At 48.4% G+C, this 16,975-nt stretch overlaps 2 protein-coding genes, 1 long non-coding RNA gene and 4 other non-coding genes across 23 annotated transcripts in view; 3 read left to right on the forward strand and 4 right to left on the reverse strand.

Annotated features, from left to right (window-relative positions):
* The window catches only part of LOC146343088 (uncharacterized), a 6,835-nt gene extending 2,512 nt beyond the window's left edge, over positions 1–4,323 (forward strand). For both annotated transcript variants that reach the window (XR_014783988.1, XR_014783989.1), the window contains 2 exons: positions 1,543–2,023; positions 2,904–4,323. This is a non-coding gene — a long non-coding RNA (uncharacterized LOC146343088). The remainder of the gene's footprint in view (positions 1–1,542; positions 2,024–2,903) is intronic.
* TMEM107 (transmembrane protein 107) lies at positions 297–9,939 on the reverse strand. Of its 15 annotated transcripts, none has more exons than XM_084806655.1 (6): positions 7,910–7,993; positions 6,735–6,852; positions 5,366–5,433; positions 3,623–3,723; positions 3,043–3,139; positions 297–2,052 (listed from the first exon to the last, which is right to left on the reverse strand). In XM_084806655.1, exons 2-6 carry the CDS (start codon positions 6,819–6,821, stop codon positions 1,986–1,988), a joined length of 420 nt encoding a protein of 139 aa, XP_084662781.1. In that variant the 5' UTR covers positions 6,822–6,852; positions 7,910–7,993; the 3' UTR covers positions 297–1,985. The 15 variants fall into 15 exon arrangements, with proteins under 15 accessions (XP_084662781.1, XP_084662780.1, XP_084662782.1 ...); XM_084806654.1 differs by lacking the exon at positions 3,043–3,139 and adding an exon at positions 2,215–2,311 and having other exon boundaries at positions 491–2,052; XM_084806656.1 differs by lacking the exon at positions 3,043–3,139 and adding an exon at positions 2,215–2,311 and having other exon boundaries at positions 518–2,052; positions 7,832–7,926.
* Positions 8,488–8,569, forward strand: TRNAS-UGA (transfer RNA serine (anticodon UGA)). The gene has a single exon. It is a non-coding gene; the product is annotated as a tRNA-Ser (tRNA).
* TRNAA-CGC (transfer RNA alanine (anticodon CGC)) lies at positions 9,152–9,223 on the reverse strand. The gene has a single exon. It is a non-coding gene; the product is annotated as a tRNA-Ala (tRNA).
* Positions 9,940–10,004: 65 nt separating the features above from the next.
* On the forward strand, positions 10,005–10,078 carry TRNAT-AGU (transfer RNA threonine (anticodon AGU)). Its single transcript has one exon. It is a non-coding gene; the product is annotated as a tRNA-Thr (tRNA).
* A 603-nt stretch (positions 10,079–10,681) lies between these two features.
* On the reverse strand, positions 10,682–10,752 carry TRNAG-GCC (transfer RNA glycine (anticodon GCC)). The gene has a single exon. It is a non-coding gene; the product is annotated as a tRNA-Gly (tRNA).
* Positions 10,753–12,799: 2,047 nt separating this feature from the next.
* LOC146343095 (transcription factor HES-7.1-like) lies at positions 12,800–16,777 on the reverse strand. Of its 2 annotated transcripts, XM_084808695.1 has the most exons (4): positions 16,585–16,777; positions 16,313–16,408; positions 16,093–16,171; positions 12,800–13,344 (listed from the first exon to the last, which is right to left on the reverse strand). In XM_084808695.1, the coding sequence occupies exons 1-4, from the start codon at positions 16,627–16,629 to the stop codon at positions 12,881–12,883; spliced, it is 684 nt and encodes a 227-aa protein (XP_084664821.1). In that variant the 5' UTR covers positions 16,630–16,777; the 3' UTR covers positions 12,800–12,880. The 2 variants fall into 2 exon arrangements, with proteins under 2 accessions (XP_084664821.1, XP_084664822.1); XM_084808696.1 differs by lacking the exons at positions 16,313–16,408; positions 16,585–16,777 and adding an exon at positions 14,071–14,109 and having other exon boundaries at positions 16,093–16,272.
* Positions 16,778–16,975: the final 198 nt, after the last annotated feature.

The raw sequence follows: 16,975 nt of genomic DNA on the forward strand, positions 1-16,975 counted from the left end.
CTGCTGCTCCTGAATCCAAAAGCCCCTCTGGGAATTCAATTTGTGATGGAGAAAACTTTGTAAAAGGAGCAGAATTTGAGTGGGAGCTCACTTTTAAAATCTCAGCTGCTAATACATCAAACTTAACGCCAGGACAGGGGGCTACTTCCTTTATAGGTTAATCCACACAAGCTCATCCAAGTTACAGCAAGGTTAGTCATGTCCAGCAGCCTTCTTTGTTCTCTCCATATATTTATTTATTTGCATCCGACCCTCCTTCCAAGGACCACAAATTATAAGATGTGGGGATTATCCTCTTATATCCCCTCAACAATGCTGTGAGGCACATTATTAGGCTGAGAAGTCCTGACCAGCCCAGGATCACCTAGTGAGATTCATGGCTGGGCAGAAATCTGAGCTCAAGTCTCCTCGATCCAGCCCAGCATGTTAGCCACTATGTTTGCTTTCTCATATGCCCTGGAGATAAGAGACTGACCAGTAGCAGAATAGGGCCAAAGGAAGTATCGCAGAACATGGGGAGAAGTAGTTCCCTACATCGAACTGCATTTATTTAGTTATTTACAACATTTGTATACTTCTCCACATCTAAACAGATTTTGGAGCAGTGAACAAGAAGAGATAAAATGAACAAAAGGAATGAGACATGATATTAAAATTATTCTTTAAAAAACAGAGTGCCAACAAAACCAAGGCTGGTTAACCAAGGAAGGCTTCCTGGAAAAGAGCTGTTTTCAGGAGGCGCCAAAAACAACCCGATATTGGCATTTGCCATTTTAATGCCCATTCCGTATTTGGAAAGATCCTTTTGGAACACATCACAACCCCCTTTTAACCACCTGAAATAATTTGGTGTTGTCAGCAAACCTGGCCACCTCACTGCTCGCCCCAACTCCAGATCATTAATGAACAACTTGAAAAACACCAGTTCCAACACAGATTGTTGGGGGACCCCCACTGTAAACATCCCTCTCTTGCAAGAGCTGACCATTTATTCCTACCCCTTGCTTTCTGGATGGCACTGTTGGTCTGCCTTAGAATACAGGGGCTTGTCCCATGAAGAGAGGCTGTAGAGGAGCTCTTACAGCTCAGATACAGGAACAGATGAAATGTGGTCCATTAGGTTATCTGGAGGCACCAATACTGAATTTCACATTGATTTAAATGATTCAGCCAGCTCATCAAGAAAAGAGCTCTGGTTTCATATACTTTTTTAACTTGCCCAGGCCAACAGCAATAAATGCAAGGAGGGGAAGGCTATGAATCTATACAAACCAAAATAATGTATCATCTCTGCTTTAACAGCGGCTATCCAAACAGCAACACTCCTTGAATAGAGGTATGGTTACTGGGTTACTTGATTTTAAATCAATATAAAAATAAATTGAAGATTTAGAAGAAGGGTGCCATTTTATTTAAGGTTTTTTAAAAAGTGAGTTTATTCTCAAACACCATCTACTGTCACCTGTCCAGAATAAAATATACACACAAGCATGAACTGCTTTTTCTCCCAGAAAAGAGTTATGCATTCTTGTTCTTTTGCAGAGTGACTCAGACTACAAGCCACAACCTCTCAGTCTCCTCCAAGGGGAGACTTTGGCACTGCAAATGTCCAACTGGAGACTGAAAATTGCGTGGGTTAAGTGTGCAGGCATGTGACAGGATGCAATACCACAAGGTTCCCACTGGAAGGAGTCAGCCATGGCAGGAGACCCCTGCTCGGCTGGCGCTGCACGTAACACTGGTGGAGACAAAAGAGCAAGGCAGAAGATGAAAATCAGGGGGGGCCAGAGGTCACACAGCTTTGCTCCCTAAAAAGGCATGTTCCTTGTACTCCCTTCTCTCCGACTGCAGTCAGCCTCGGTTATCTGTTAAAGAACACTTTGGCGACCCTCTTACAGTTTATCAGGAACTTCCCTCTGTGGAGCGATCCCAAGGAACGTCTCTTCTGGGGGGCAGGGGTGCTCCCCACTCTTGTGCTTAGCTCTTCACAGAGGCTTCTTCAATCCAAAGACTGAGATGAAAAGTAAGACCTCAACAGCAGCAGGCAAGGCACTGGGGGCGGGGGAGAGAGACAGAAGGGGGGAGACAGAGAAGGGAGGGGGGATGAGTACTGAGAAGGGCTTCCCCCTCTCTTGGAGAAAAAACACAAGCCTCAGCTGTGGAGTACCCCACTCATACACTCACACACACAGGCACGCAGAGCTGAGAATCTACCTGCAGAAACCCATGATGTGCCAGTAAGTCACCGTCTCCCAGCGCTCAAAGACGAAAAAGGAGAGGCAGATGGAGGCGCTGCAGTGAGCAGCCAAGGCTAGCAGGGAGCAGTCAGGGAAACGGTCATGCCAGAAGTGATGCCTGCACATGCAGCAGCTCCGTGGGACCCCTAGCCACTCGGACCACCCGTGTTTCCAGCCATTTTGAGCTGGGGTGGGGAGAACCGTCCCCAGCACCAAAGACGGAGAAGGGTCACTCTCTGCCCATTCACTGTATCAGGGTACAATCCGGCGCATGTTTAGACAGAGAAAAGGCCTACAGCTCCCAGCATGCCCTGACCAGCATGGCTGGGGAATGCTGGGAGTTGTAGGCCTTTTCTCTGTCTAAACATGCACAGGATTGCACCCTAAGTTTTATTTAGGCCACAAATAAAACTATAGTATTTATTTATGCCACCCTAGCTGTGGCATTTCAGGATATTGGATAGGGCTTTATGATGGTCATTAGACACCTTGAGAGTCCCTTTTGCAGGATGAAAAGGTGTGCTACAACTTACTTTAATAAATAAGTGCAGGGGGGGAGCCAAGGTCCTACTGGAGGAGGGCACAAGTTTTCATGGGCCCAAAAGGCAGAACAATTATTCTGAGAAATGGTTCTATATTTTGGCCTCGGCGACTTTCTTCCCACAGCTTATAAATGTTCCCGCTTCCCAGCCAGCAGAGCCTCAACATCCACGTTTCCTCTACTGCCACAGCAGGTGACTGGTGAAGCAGTCCCACACCTTGCGAGGCTCTGCCTCCAGAGGTCACGGCCTGCATCGCAACTGACCTGCAAAAGGCAAAGATCCACCAGTACAGGCTGCCGTCCCACTGTTCAAAGAGGAAGAAGAGCAACGTGACAGCAGCTGAAGCATGAGCCCCGATGGCTGGAATAGGGAGGATGCTCAGTCAGGGAGCAACAACAGCGGAAGGGCTGCAACCACCCAAGCCCTGGCGGAGCAGCTCTGAGACTTCAGGGCTCGCCTGCACAGCAACTTCTGTGTGTCCAGCGGTCAGCTGTTAAAACAGTCATCGTCTTACAGAATAGGGACTGAGACATAAATGCTTTGCTAAGGCTACTAGGAGAGTACGTCCAGGTGAAAGGAAGTGAGGAAGCCGCAGAGCCTCACCGCCTCATAATGTTCACCTGCACATGTAGCCGATCACATGACCAGCTCAGTTTTGATCTCCTTCCGTGCACCAGGGGGCGAAGGAACAATCATCTAAAAGTTGCTTTAATCCTGTTTCAGTGGCTCATCAAATCACCTGCAAGTGATTTGATGAGCCCACCTCAATTGCTCAATTGATTGGTTCTCCCTCATAACCGACATTTAGCCTTTGCCTATTCCTCTTGTGCTTGTAAAGGATACAGAGGAGGCTTTGCACACTGTTGAACATGGACACTCCAGAGAGGAAGCCAACCAGCTCCACAGCAAAAAGTCCAAGAGTTACCGACAGTGCCACCACCAACCTGGAGAAAGACACAGGAAGGAAGATGTCTAGTGTCTCTTAGACAAACCTGAAATTCCTTCCTGGCCCCAATTATAGCAATCAGTCTCTATCTGTTGCTCTCATCCTCCCTTGCATTCATACGTGCACACATACACACACAGCATGAGCAAAAGTGGTCCACTAAGGGTGCAATCCTATGCATGTTTAGACTGAAAAAACATCCTACAACACCCAGCATGCCCCAACTAGCATGGCTGGCTGGGGAATACTGGGAATTGCAGGACATTTTTCTGTCTAAACATACATAGGATGCACCCTAAGTTTCTGTGCAAAAAGAAAGTTTAATCTGACATGCTCCATGCTATGCAACATTTATAGTGTGTAATTATGCATGTACCCCACCCTCTAAAGAAATGAATGTATGCTTTAAGCTTCTCACATCCACAATAGACTCAAAATCACAAACAAGAGTATTGTAGAAATGGAGGAGGTGAAGGAAGAGCAATCAAAATTATCCGGGGGCTGAAGTAACTCCCCTAAAAGGGAAGTTTATCTCACTTGGGGCAAATAAAAAAAAAAAAACATGAGGAAGGGGAGGAATGATAGAGGTACATAAAATTATGCATGGTTTGGAGAAAGCAAATAGACTTTTTCTCCCTCTCATTATACGAGAACTGGGATCATCCAAAGAAGCTGAATGACTGGAGATCTGGGACACAGGACAGGAAGGACTTCTTCATATGGCTCATAGTTCAACTATGGAATTCATTGCCACACTATGTAGGGATGGTCACTGAACTAGATAGCTTTACAAGGGGCTAACCAAATTCATGGCGAATAAGGTTATCAATGGCATCTAGTCATGGTGGCTATATATTATCTCCAGTATCAGAAGCAGGATGCCTCTTAATACTAGTTCCTGGGAAACATCTGCAGGAGAAGGCTCTTGCCCTCATGTCCTGCTTGTGAGCTTCCCAGAGGCATTTCGTTGGTTGCTGTGGGAAACAGGATGCTGGACTACAGAGCCCTTTGGTCTGATCCAGCAGGGCTGTTCTGATGCTCTCATGAAAAAGAAGTGACAGCTTTTAGAGTAATTGCACCACCACTTATCCCAAGGCAGTAATTCCTTATTGTAAATTCAATTTGGCCTCCAATTTATATACTATTAGAGATGGGCCACAGTTCAGTGACAGAGGTCATGTCTAGTTTTAAAAAGAAAAGAAAGAAGGATCCCATAGCAGGTGAATAGGGAGGCCTTTCTCTAGCCCAGACCCTGGAGAGTCACTGCCAGACAGAATACTGAACTAGGTGGACAAATAGGCCCGATTCACACGTACTGACAACCCATTGGTTATTTAAAACATTAGTTGTCGGGGCCACAGGCGAAAGAACCAGCACGCTACCTCCTGCACGCTCATCACTTCCACTTTCAGTCAACATCCCAGGAACATGTGATGTTCAAATCTGGAACTCTGGGTTAAACCACTGCAACAACAAACCATGGGTCATTGTTCAGTTAACTCTGGGCTGAATGAACAATGAAGTTCTCGGGCAGGCTTAAATGGGGAAGAGGCGATTCTAGAGACACTCTGGCCTTAACGAAGTTACAGAAATGCTGCAGAGACAGCTGTAGCAGGGACGGTCCCAGGCAGAGTACTTACTCTGTGTCCTGGCTCTCATACTCTTCCTGGGTGCACTGGAGAGGTAGGGAAGCTCGGACATTGCTCTCCTGGAAGAAAGAGGGATCAGCCTATTGGCAATGCATTAACCCAGAAGTCCCCAACTTCTTTGGGTCAGTGGACACATTTGGAATTTTGAGAGAGTATTTTGGGCACTCTCACAAAATGGCTGCCATGAGAGAGCTTGCTCATTCAGAAAATAGCTACCACAGTGGGCATGGTCAGTCACAAAACATTCATTTCCCAGAAGGCAAACTTTGGAGACTAAAAGAAAACTCGCTCAGGAACCTAAATGCAAAAAAGAGGTGAGGTCTCAGCGCCAAAACACAAAACCACTCTTTTGAACCCAAATAACGATGATGTTGAAGGGCAGCTTTTGCTTTGAAGCGTGGCAACCTCTCAGTTAAAAAAAAAAATTAAAAAACCTTAAGGAATACAATAAAAATCAGGAAGGGTATGGAGCCTGTTGGGCAGCAAGAGAGGCATCTACAGGCACAACACCGGAGACCCCAGCATTAAGTGATTACAAGGGGCAAAGTAATAGTAGCCACATCATCCCTTTCGTGCTGCACTACTCCATTATGCTCTGTTTTCACCCCATTCTTTCTCAGCAAAACTCCCCTGAAAGACATGAAGCAATACCTGCAGAGGCACAAGCATTTAGGGGTGTAAAAAAAAAAAAAAGCAAAAAAGAGGAAAGCAGAGTCTGGCAGAAATACTCTGCGAGAAAAATCCTCTTCCAATTGCTAGGCTGTTCTGTACAATTTGTCACATGCTGACTGTGCTGCATGAACATTCAGAACATGTGACAACAGCTGGCAACTCCATTCCCTCTCCGTACCTGGGAACAGATCCAGCTTTCTTGCTTCCCTTGCTCTTACTGTCTCTCGTCTAGAGCAATGGTTCTCCAACTGTGAAGTGGCCTCCACTTGGGAAGTGTCAAGGGTGGCCAGGGGGAAAATAAACTCTTCTCTGACCCCTTCCACCTCAGTGTGCATCTCAACTGGACCAGCACAAAAACACTGGGTACCCTACCTCTCCTGCCAATGGCCAATGATGCAATCCTCTATCGTATCCCCCAAGTCTTAAATACACATCCCTCCCCCAATTTTGCTCTCCGTGGACCAAGTCAGAGGGCAACATTCAACGGTAAACATTCAAACTGCCTGTCCTTGGGGGAACAGAGTCTTATTTTTGTTGGAGGTCTCTTGTGAAAGGTGCAAACTCTTCTGCGCAAGGCATTAAGAAGCATCCCTTTAAAAACACAGTAATAAACATTGGAAGCACATTTGGAAAGCTTAAGCTGGGGAGGCGGAGGGGGGCATTTTGAAGGTGAAAATACATCTCTCACCCTCGACCAGAAGATGGTGATGACGATGACCAAATGGGCCGTGAGAGTCAGGAATCGCGAGGGAACCAATCCCGTGACCAAAGGCATTCTCTCCCAGCATCCAAAACGTGATGAAATCCTGGCAGCAAGGACAAGAAAGACGAGCAAATAACCAGAAAGATTTCGCATGTGCAGAAAGATGGAGAAAGGCATCTCTTGCCACTTGACCTCCACCATTTAGTAATTCAAGATGTCAATTCATGAAGAATCACAAGCAAATATTCAGTGTTAACACTGCAGATCACAATGGCACAAAGTAAAATTCAAAAAATGACAACTGCAGTAAGTATACATCCAGGGGCCGACAGGGTGCTCGCTCTTTGAACAAACAACTTCGGGCCAATCCTATGCATATTTAGACAGGAAAAAGTCCTACAACTCCCAGCATTCCAAATGCTGGGAGTTACAGGGCCTTTTTTTCCTGTCTAAACATGCATAGGATTGCACCCCCAATAAAATAAGGGTTGGTTATGCTCCTGTGTAAAACCATTTTTTCCCATTATGTATGATACAAAAGTAGTTCCTCCACTGACTCCATTTTGCTAAGATCAAGACGTCTTTTATAAAGTCCCTGAAATAGCATCTAGTCTAAAAATATAAGAGAGGTATGAGTGCAGGGAAGGATTTATTTATTATAAAACTGTAATAAAAACTGCACATTTTACACACAATTCGAAGTCTCCTAAAGATAAATGGGGGGGGAGGGGGGAGGGGGAGCTGTTTGTACTAGGTGATGGCCACGCTGACCACATAAATAACATATTTTGCACCCCTCTTGAATTGATAGCACACGAAAAAGTTGCAAAGAGGTTACATACCCTCTCCCCCCACCCCCACGCCCCACACATTGCTCTCCCCGCCCCCATACACATTTCCCCTTCAAGCGCAGCCCCCTTATTCAAAAAGCTGATCTACCAAGCGGCCGGACAGAGCTGCCCCCCAGCCCCCTCACTTTCCCCCACATGGCTAATTGGAGATACATGACGGGTGGAAAGACGACTCTCGCTCAAATCCCATCAATGTTTAGGTACCCTCAACTTAATAATAATATCCACCACCTTCAGCGACCTAACTGCCTGCCCCATTATACTCCTCTCGCCCCTACACTTGCGGGTTGATATGCGCTTCCCTCTTACCGCTCAGGCAAAAGGCCTCGCCGTTGCCCGTGACAACCGCCTCGGCGGCCTAGCCCGCTTCTCTAAGGCGACGCTTCCATGCATGCAGCATCGCGAGATTTTGAAAGGGTGAGACTTAGTCAGCCATCTTGGCTGTGGGCAAGCGCCCATCGCCTTAACCTCTACGTTGCCGTGATGTTATTCTCGTGAGCCTTTTCTCCTCTCCACCACCGCGAATATCTGGGAGGGATTCCGTCAGGGTATTAAAAGCCCACGCAGATATCCATCTCTGGGACAAAAAGGGGATGAAATAGGGTTGCACTGCAATTCCCCCCCCCTCCTCTCATTTGGATGTGCGCTGCCCTCAGTGGCCCAAGGAGAAAATAACAACAAAACGGCAACATGTGAACATGTTTTCAAAAATGATAATTATTATCATTTCTATTTGCAGAGGGCTTTTTTTTTCTATTCAAGCATTTTGAAAGCCAAGGCTATTTATATTTGACTATTTGACCCAAAGAAGGCAAGGGGGAGATTTTACTTCCCAGACAGGTAAGATTATCTACTTTTGCAAATGGTAAAACACCTGGTCGTATAGAGCTGTGATGGCCGAGTGGTTAAGGCGTTGGACTTGAAATCCAATGGGGACTCCCTGCGTAGGTTCGAATCCTGCTCACAGCGTATCTATTTTGCGCGCATTTCCCCCAGTAAATTCCTGCTCTCTCCAACTTGCATCGCTTTAGCAGACGAATGACATCTGATACTTTCCTAGGCATGCCAACACAATGCGAGTTACCCCTGTAAAAAGTGCAATAACCACAATTTCGCTCTTACTTTCACGGGTGGCTGGAAAGGGTGAATTCCCCCTTCCCACCCCACCCCACCCCATTTTTTATTGCACGTTGTTGATTTGTAATAGAAGGACCACAGTGCCCAAAGATTTTGCAAAATGCCTTGGCAGAGAAACCTGCACATGCTGTGAAACAAAGAAAGAAAAGGGGAATTTTTTTTTAGAAACAAAGCTAATGCTGCCATTCGCCCTCCGGTTGCCAGATCCATCAGACCCAACTAGTTTGTTGCTAAATTTCTAACTAGCAATTTCAGATGATTGCTTTGGCTTATGCAGGCCGCCACCACACAGGGAGATAGGTGAGTTTCCGGCGGCTTCCCAAATGCTGCTCGTTAAGGGAAAGAAATTAAAATGAACGTTTTGCGGAGAGAAGCTTAGTTTGGGAAATGCAACGACGGGGGACCAAAAGCTCCTGGAGATGCCGGGGATTGAACCCGGGGCCTCATACATGCGAAGCATGCGCTCTACCGCTGAGCTACATCCCCCTCTCGGGAACAGGGGTCTCTTACGCGCCTATTTATTTCAGCGCACCTCCGACTGTGCGTCCATTTCAGTTTTCACGTTGCAGCATGGCCACTGCACAGAAGCGGCACGCGAGGTGCCTCCAGTCAGGGAAGTGGTCGATCCCTGGCGTTCAGAAAGCGTTTATTTCACGGGCTGCTTTTAATTCCCCAGTTCGGCCGCGGAACACACGGCGCAGCAGTGCAGAGGCAGCCCCGGAGGAAGTGCGGAGTGCCTATATGGAATTATAAAGTATGCGCCAACCTGGGCAAAGTGCAGAGGCTGCTCTATATTGGGGGCAAACGGAGCGGCGACCCTCTGCCTCCCCACCCACCCACGCGTGGCAGAGAAGCCCCCCCACAACCGGGCGCGTTTGCTCCAATGCACGGCATGCAGCTGCCGACTGTAACTCATGGTCTTCTCCTGCGGTCCTCTGATAATCTCAGCGGAATAGCGAGTATCTCGCCAGCCGTCCGCCCCACCAGGCCCGAGGATCAGCAGCCGCCACTGGCACAATGGCATGACCATTTATTTGCACAGACACGTTATTTGCACCTTGGCCGCTACTTCCGTGCACGGCTGTAGTCCTTTACCTTCACGGGATAGTTGTCCTTTTCTCCCCCGCCCCGCTTTTAAGGGTTTCCGGCCGCGCACCAGGGACGCGCGGCCGGAACAATAGAAGGGAAGAACAGCAGCTGGGGCGTTGTTTGGTTTTTTGCATGTATACATACTGAGATCACAAAACGGGGGAGCTCTTCGCCAAGTGGCGCCGTGGCTTAGTTGGTTAAAGCGCCTGTCTAGTAAACAGGAGATCCTGGGTTCGAATCCCAGCGGTGCCTTCTTTTCCCCCCCCTTCTGCCACCTTCCCATCAAAAAGATCCCAAATTAGCCTATAATTTTGCCTTCAACCTGCAAACTTTAAAAAAACGTCTTGTTAACTGTACACCAAGATCCCACTATTTGCTCTCTAACTTTCTTCACGCTGCTTTCTATATGCAGCTTAATTGTATCTCACCTCTACACGCTACGCAGCTTGCCAAAGGCTGCTTTGAGGATCGCTTGAGGGAAGAGGAGAATTTAAGGGCGGCAAGCAGAAGCCCATTTCTTTCTCTGGCACAGATACATCATCAGCTACCATTAGGATGCTTCCTACAGGCGAACTCTCTCTCACACACACAGCATCGTATTTCTGCCAGGCCCCTGCCATAAGCCTGCATCCGTCCAGGCAGCTGTTGCCTAGGCATGGAATTTCATCCAGGATTTAATTCCAAGACCAGGAGGAAGAGGAGGAGGCTGGGAATAAAGTGCTTGCGATACATGCCTTGTCTGGTGTTACTCAGTGAGGGAAAGAATATAACATTGGGGTTGGGGTGCTGGAAAGTATCTTAGGAAAAGGGAAAGGGGCAGGGGGGAAGGAGAAAAAGAGGCAAGAAATCAAGGCTTGCATTGGCCGGGAATCGAACCCGGGCCTCCCGCGTGGCAGGCGAGAATTCTACCACTGAACCACCAATGCCATCTTAACGTTTGCTGTGCTCGAAGGATCCAAAAGATACCTACTCTAGTCCACGATGGTTTCACAATTTATCCAACGTTTTTAGCAATATTAATATACCAAAGGTAATAGTTTCCAAAAATGAAGAATCCATAGTTCCTTTTTTTCCCGGAATGCATCTTCTTTCTCTCTTACCTTGTACGCTATTTTGTGGCATTTTGCTTGGCCCTAATAAAGGTATTGCCCACCCAACTGTGGATTTTAGGGAGGGGGGTGTGTGTGTTTTCCCTCATGGACCAGCACAGCTATCTCTGTTTTTTTTAATTGCCCCAGGACTCTTTTGCAACAGGAAACTAAGCTGGCTTCCCTATCCCTCCCCTTTGGAACTGCCACCCAGTCTCTGGCCAAGTCCAAAAGGGGCTGTTGTATTTGGAAAATAAAATAATTTAAAAATAAATTTTAAGTGTATTTTGCACTGGTGAAACATCATTAGTTATTCTGTGTCCTCCCAGTTCAGCAAAATAATAATAACCCCCAAAGGGCTGGATGGATGTGCCTGACCTCGTCTGATTTTGGAAGCTAAGCAGGGTCAGCCCTGGTTAGTACTTGGGTGGGAGACCGCCTGGGAATCAAGCGCCCTGCATTGAGCAGGGTCATGGACTTGATGATCTTGTAGGCCCCTTCCAACCCTGTGATTCTATGACCACCACCACCACCTGGATGATGGTGCAACTAGAACATATGTTCTAGAACAACAAGAAGAGCCATGCTGGATCAGACCAAGGTCCATCTGGTCCAGCCTTCTGATTACACAGTGGCCAACCAGCCTCCTAGAGGAAATCCACAAGCAGGACAGGAGTGCAACAGCACCCTCTTGCCCATGTTCCCCAGCAACTGGGGTACTCAGGCATACTGCCTCTGATTCTGGAGGTAGGATATAGCCATCAGGACTAGTAGCCATTGATAGCCTACTCCTCCATGAATGTGCCCAATCTCCTTTTAAAGCCATCCTTACTGGTGCCCATCACTACATCTTATGGAACTGAATTCCATAGTTTTAACTAGGTGCTGCAGAGGTTAACATTAAGCAGCAAGGTGAGATGGGCTGGAGAAGCCACAACGTTAATTAAGTGCAATCCAATATGGCAGCCTTCCTCAATATGGTGCTTTCCAGCTGTTTTGGACTATAACTCCCAGCATTCTTAACCATTGGCCATGTGGACTGGGGCTGATGGGAGTTGAAGTCCCAAACATCTGGAGAGCACCAGATTAAGGAAAGCTGCAGTATGGGTAAGAAGACACACACACACACACACACACACACACACACAACCTGGCATGAGAGATGTATATTATACATCTCCCATGATAAAGAGGATAATTAACACCAAAACATGAACATAAAATATGAATTTCTTTGCCACGGATCTTTTGCCATGGATCTTTTTGCCACTAGTCAACACCCAGCCTCTTCAAGGCATATCACTTGATTTCTGCATCCTTAATGACTGGTGGCTGGATGTGTGAGCCGAGTCCTTCAAAAAGCATTTTGCATGAGATGATACAAAAGGTCTGCTTGGGATGCCATAATCTGTGGTTGGACCATTTGCAAGTCTCGATGAATGTAGCCCATAGTGCTACATTCCAGTTTTAAAACACATACACACCAAATGAGGCTACTGTTTTGCACACTTTTGTGTGTGTTAAACCATTAATCATTTATTTCAAATCTAACCAGGATCCAGAAGCATTCTGCCATGGGTTTCTTTTTTGAAAAAAGTCCTCCATCCTAGGAAATATACGTACATTCAGAGGGAAAGAAAATCACAATGAAATCAAAACATGCACACATGTCCGTTTTCCCCACCGCACATCCCATTGCTGGGTTAGGCTTCTTCACGGTTAATGGTCCCATATTTATAGTCTAGGGTCACTTGATTAGGCCTAATTACAAAGGGAGATTTTTTTAAAAAAAGAAAAAAGAAAATCAGTCTTTTTGCCAAGAAGTACAGGGGAAAAAAAATAAATTCCACCACCACCCCAGAGAAGAGACCCCAAATCTGTAGCAACATAAAAACCCATAATATACACTATATAGAGAATTTAATACACATTTACAAGGGAGCTGCAGGGGGGGAAGGGGGGCCCTTCAAGGCCACGGTCTCCAGACGTTCAGTGCCTGTGGAGATTGTGCTGTGGAGTTCCGTGTTTCCGAGAGTTTGCTCTGTTGCGGTCTGTTGCAGCCGTCTGGCTGGGCTGAGCTGGTGAGGTGGGCTGGCAGTCCTGGCCTGGAGGGGTAACTGGGAGGAGGCGGGTGCAGGACATACGCAGCACCCCCAAGAGGCGGGCTGCACCCAGCAAACACCTCCGGGCTGCAGCGCTGTGGCAGGTCGTACCTGGGGTTGGAGGGTGCCGGAGGAGGGCGGTGGTGGAGCTGCCCCCGGGGGCTTGCCGTTATTTTCTCCATGCAGTGGCAGATGTGCTCCATCAGGTAGGCCTTTTTGCCTGTGCAAATGCCCGGGCTGGCTCGGAGGAAGTGGGTCGCTTGGGTGAGACACTCCCGGTAGCCATTGTGGTACCTTTGCAGAAGGGCGTCTTCTTTGTGCTTAGTCTCTGTGGTGCATTCAACAAAGACGACCCAAAAACAAAACACAAAAAACAGAGAGAGAAAACAGCAGTTTAGAGTTCCAGTTGGCAACTTGGAAACATACCTCTCTCTGGATCTTGGATCGGCAGGGCCAGACCAGACTGGAGCCTGGTTTTCAAAGCAATGTTTGCTATTCCACCCGCCCTGGAAACTGGTGTCAAAGGGAGGTTCAGAAATCCATTAATACACAATCACATACTTTTTGCTGTGGTTTCCAATGGTTTTTTCCTATTGGTGGCATTGTGTGTGTACGTTTTATTTGTTTTTTTTCCTGGCAGGGCATCTGTGTCTTTAACAGCAGCTATGGGAAGAAGCAGAAATTCAGCAGGGACCACCAGTGCATTGCTATGCCAGGAAAAAAATCCCCCACTGTATTCCTGCTCATCACAGTGTGGTTAAAGGCCTAGGAACCTGCCAGCAGGGGGGACAAAACAGTTAGCAACCAACTGTACTTCTGAATTTTTTCAGCCTTCCCCAATCCAGCACCCTCCAGATGGCTGGCTAGGGCATGCTGGGAGTTGTAGTCCAACACAGCTGGAGGTCACCAGGTTGGGGAAGGTTTACCTAACCCATCTGTTTAGCAGGTTCCAGCTCTCTGGGAATTCAGTCACACAAAATTAAAGGGAACACCACCACCACCACCCCCAAAACACCCCCAAATGCACACACACCCCAGCTCTAATTTCACTTACCCTGCAATGCAAAACATTTGAGGTGACATTTAAGGAAACCTGGTTTGTTGGAGGAAAAGGGTTGGGTTCAACAGGGAGCGGGGAGAGGAGAAAGAAAATAAAACACACAGATAAGCACTTGCTGGTGAATGTAATGCTACACTGAAGCAAGGGAGGGAGAGGGAGAAATATTTATTGGAGAGGATTTCTGTCCTTTTTTCCTAGGAAGGCTCCCCTGCATGTTACTAACTGCTGCATGACAAGGAAGAGTTCAAAAGGTATTGGTTTCCCCATTATTACATCTCCAGGCCAGGAGGGAAAAAAGTTGTCGAATTTCTATCTGTTGTGCCACTATTAAAGAAAATGGCGGCCCGAACTAGAAACAAAAAAGGAAACCTTTTTCTAGAAATCCATGCAAAGGGCATTTAAAACAAATTGAATCGCGCAAGGAAGTCACTTTTCACTTCTGCATTGAAAGCAAGAATAAGTCCAAACAGGAAAAAGGTAAGTGGGAGTTGTTGTTTTAATAAAAGGAGCAATGAAGGGTTGGGAGGGTGTTGTTTGCACACTCTCTCTCTCTCACACATGCACGCGCACACACACACACACACACACACACAAACGTGTACAGAATCAGATCAACATCCCATTTGTACACTGACGAATATATATAGTGTTGGATCCAGGCTAAGTTAGTTGCACTTAGGCCCCATTGAAAGCAATGGAACTTTAGTCATGAGTAATGTATCCCATTAATTTCAATGAGACCTAAGTGCAACTAACATTCAGCACAATCCTATTATGTGTCTGCTCAGAAGTTGAGGACTGAATGGGGTTTACTTTCAGGTAAGTATATATATAAGCCTTCCCCAACTCGGCGCCCTTCAGATGTGTTGGATTACAATGCCCATCATCCCCCAGCCAGCATGTTGGCTGGCAGATGGTGGAAGTTACAGTTATCAGTCTGGATCCAACCCATCCCTCTGAGCTGTTAAGGGTTTCTCCACTCATTGCAAAGAAGAGGGCATTATCCCTGCTCTTCACAGCTGCACAACAGGGAGATAAATTCAACAGGTGAAGCATTCATCCATCTTCACCTGTTGATTTCTACTAAAGAGGGCAAGCTGCGATTTCACACAACAGGGGGCTTCGTGTGTGTTTTGCACCCATCTGCTGGCAAGGAAGAATGGGATCAAGGGAATGGAAGTATCGAGCAACACAAATGGGGGAATGGAAATGATTTGGGGGTGTGGCACCTGCTACCCCATGATGCCAGCACAAGAAACGTCCCATTGGATCAGACCTAAGGGCACAAGGGAAATAGTCATGATTGTTTGTGCCCTGGACTCAGAGATATAGTGCCCTTGAACATGGAGGTTCATTTGAGATGTCATGACTAACCACCATCAATAGACCCCTCCTCTGTGAAAGTGCCTAATCCATTTTTTTAAACAGCCTGGTGGCTGTCTCAACTTTTTACAGAAATGTATTTCAGAAGTTATTGAAGAACTGCATGGAGAAATAACTTCCTTTTGCTTTCCTGAACCAGCAGCAATATTTATATGCCGCTTCTCATTGAACAAATCCGGAAGCAGCTCGCAATAGATAAGACCACTGTACGTAAAAAAAAAAAATTAAATTAAAAGGCCCAGAATATTTGCTTGCAATAACAGAAAAGAGACTTTGCCCAGTGGTATCAGAATTGGCTGAGGACAGCAGGACTAGCCGGTGTGCTGCATGAATGACACGTGTTCCGCAACACTTCCCAGAATCCTCTGCATGCGCAGGGATGCCACACCAGACGTGCAGGGCTCTGTCCCAGCAAATCCATGCGGGGCCGCGAAACGAGCGCAGAGAGCTTGCCAGGCCCCGGTAAACCCACGATCAGGAACCTGGGGCAGCCGCAAAGCCGCGGGGCGACCAGGCCTCCGCGGCTGGTGCCTGCACACACCCCCCCCCGAAGGCCTTTGCTTCTCTTTGAGGGTGTTTTGTGTGTGTTTACAGAAAGAGAAAGAGAAAGAAGAGGACACAAAAAACGTGTACCTGATAAAGGCTGCGTCTTCAGAAACTGAACTGTTTTTTGTAAAATTTCTGCCTTTTCAACCTTGGGGTTTTTAAGTCTCTGCGGAGAAAAAACAAGACAAAAGAAGAGGGGGAGAGAAGAAAAAGGGGGGAAGGAGGAATGAAAATAAAACATCCTTTGTGTGATCCGCTTTCGGGGGGGGGTTGGGGCCCCAGGCGCGGGCGGCGGGGGCTCCCTTACCTCGTCCCGCGTGGCTTCGACGAGCAAGGCGCGCAGGCGGTCCAGGCTTCGGTTCATCCGCTCCCTCCGCCGCTTCTCCATCAAGGGCTTCAGCAGCTGGGGGGAGACGGGGCGGGGGCGCTCTTGAAACCGAGAGCCGGCTCCCGCGCGGGCGCAGGCCGGGTCCGCTCCGAGCTCCGCGGCCCGGGGACCGCGGGGCCGGGCCGCCCCCTCCGCGGTGGAGTCGCGGGCAGGATCCGCGCAGCGCAGCGCAGCCCGCGCGCGGCGGGTACCTTCTTGTCCTCTTTGCTCTCCCGTGCCGGGCTGGCCATCTCCATCGCGGGGCGGCCGGCGCAGGGGCGGAGGGGCGCCGGGGCCTCGCGCGCGCGCCGCTCCTCTGGTCCGGGGACAAGTTTCTCCGGCTCCTCGCCCGAGGCGCCGGGGCCCTTTTATACCCCGGCCCGCCGGGCCCCCCGCCGCCCCCGCGCCGGCCGCCCCGGGCAGCGCGTCACGCCCCGCCCGCCCCGCTTCGCTCTCCTCCTCCGCCCCGGGCGACGGAGCGTGCCGCGCGCACGTGGGGCTCCGCCGGGGGGCCGAAGGGGAGCGGGAATTCCCCTCGGCGCCCCCGCCTCCTCGCCGCCCGAGCCCCGCCGCGGACGCCGCGCTGCCCGCGGATCGCGCCAT

Source organism: Heloderma suspectum, chromosome 6 (genome assembly GCF_057233095.1).
Source record: "Heloderma suspectum isolate Gila_16-S chromosome 6, 16-S_ref, whole genome shotgun sequence".
NCBI classification, from domain to species: domain Eukaryota; kingdom Metazoa; phylum Chordata; class Lepidosauria; order Squamata; family Helodermatidae; genus Heloderma; species Heloderma suspectum.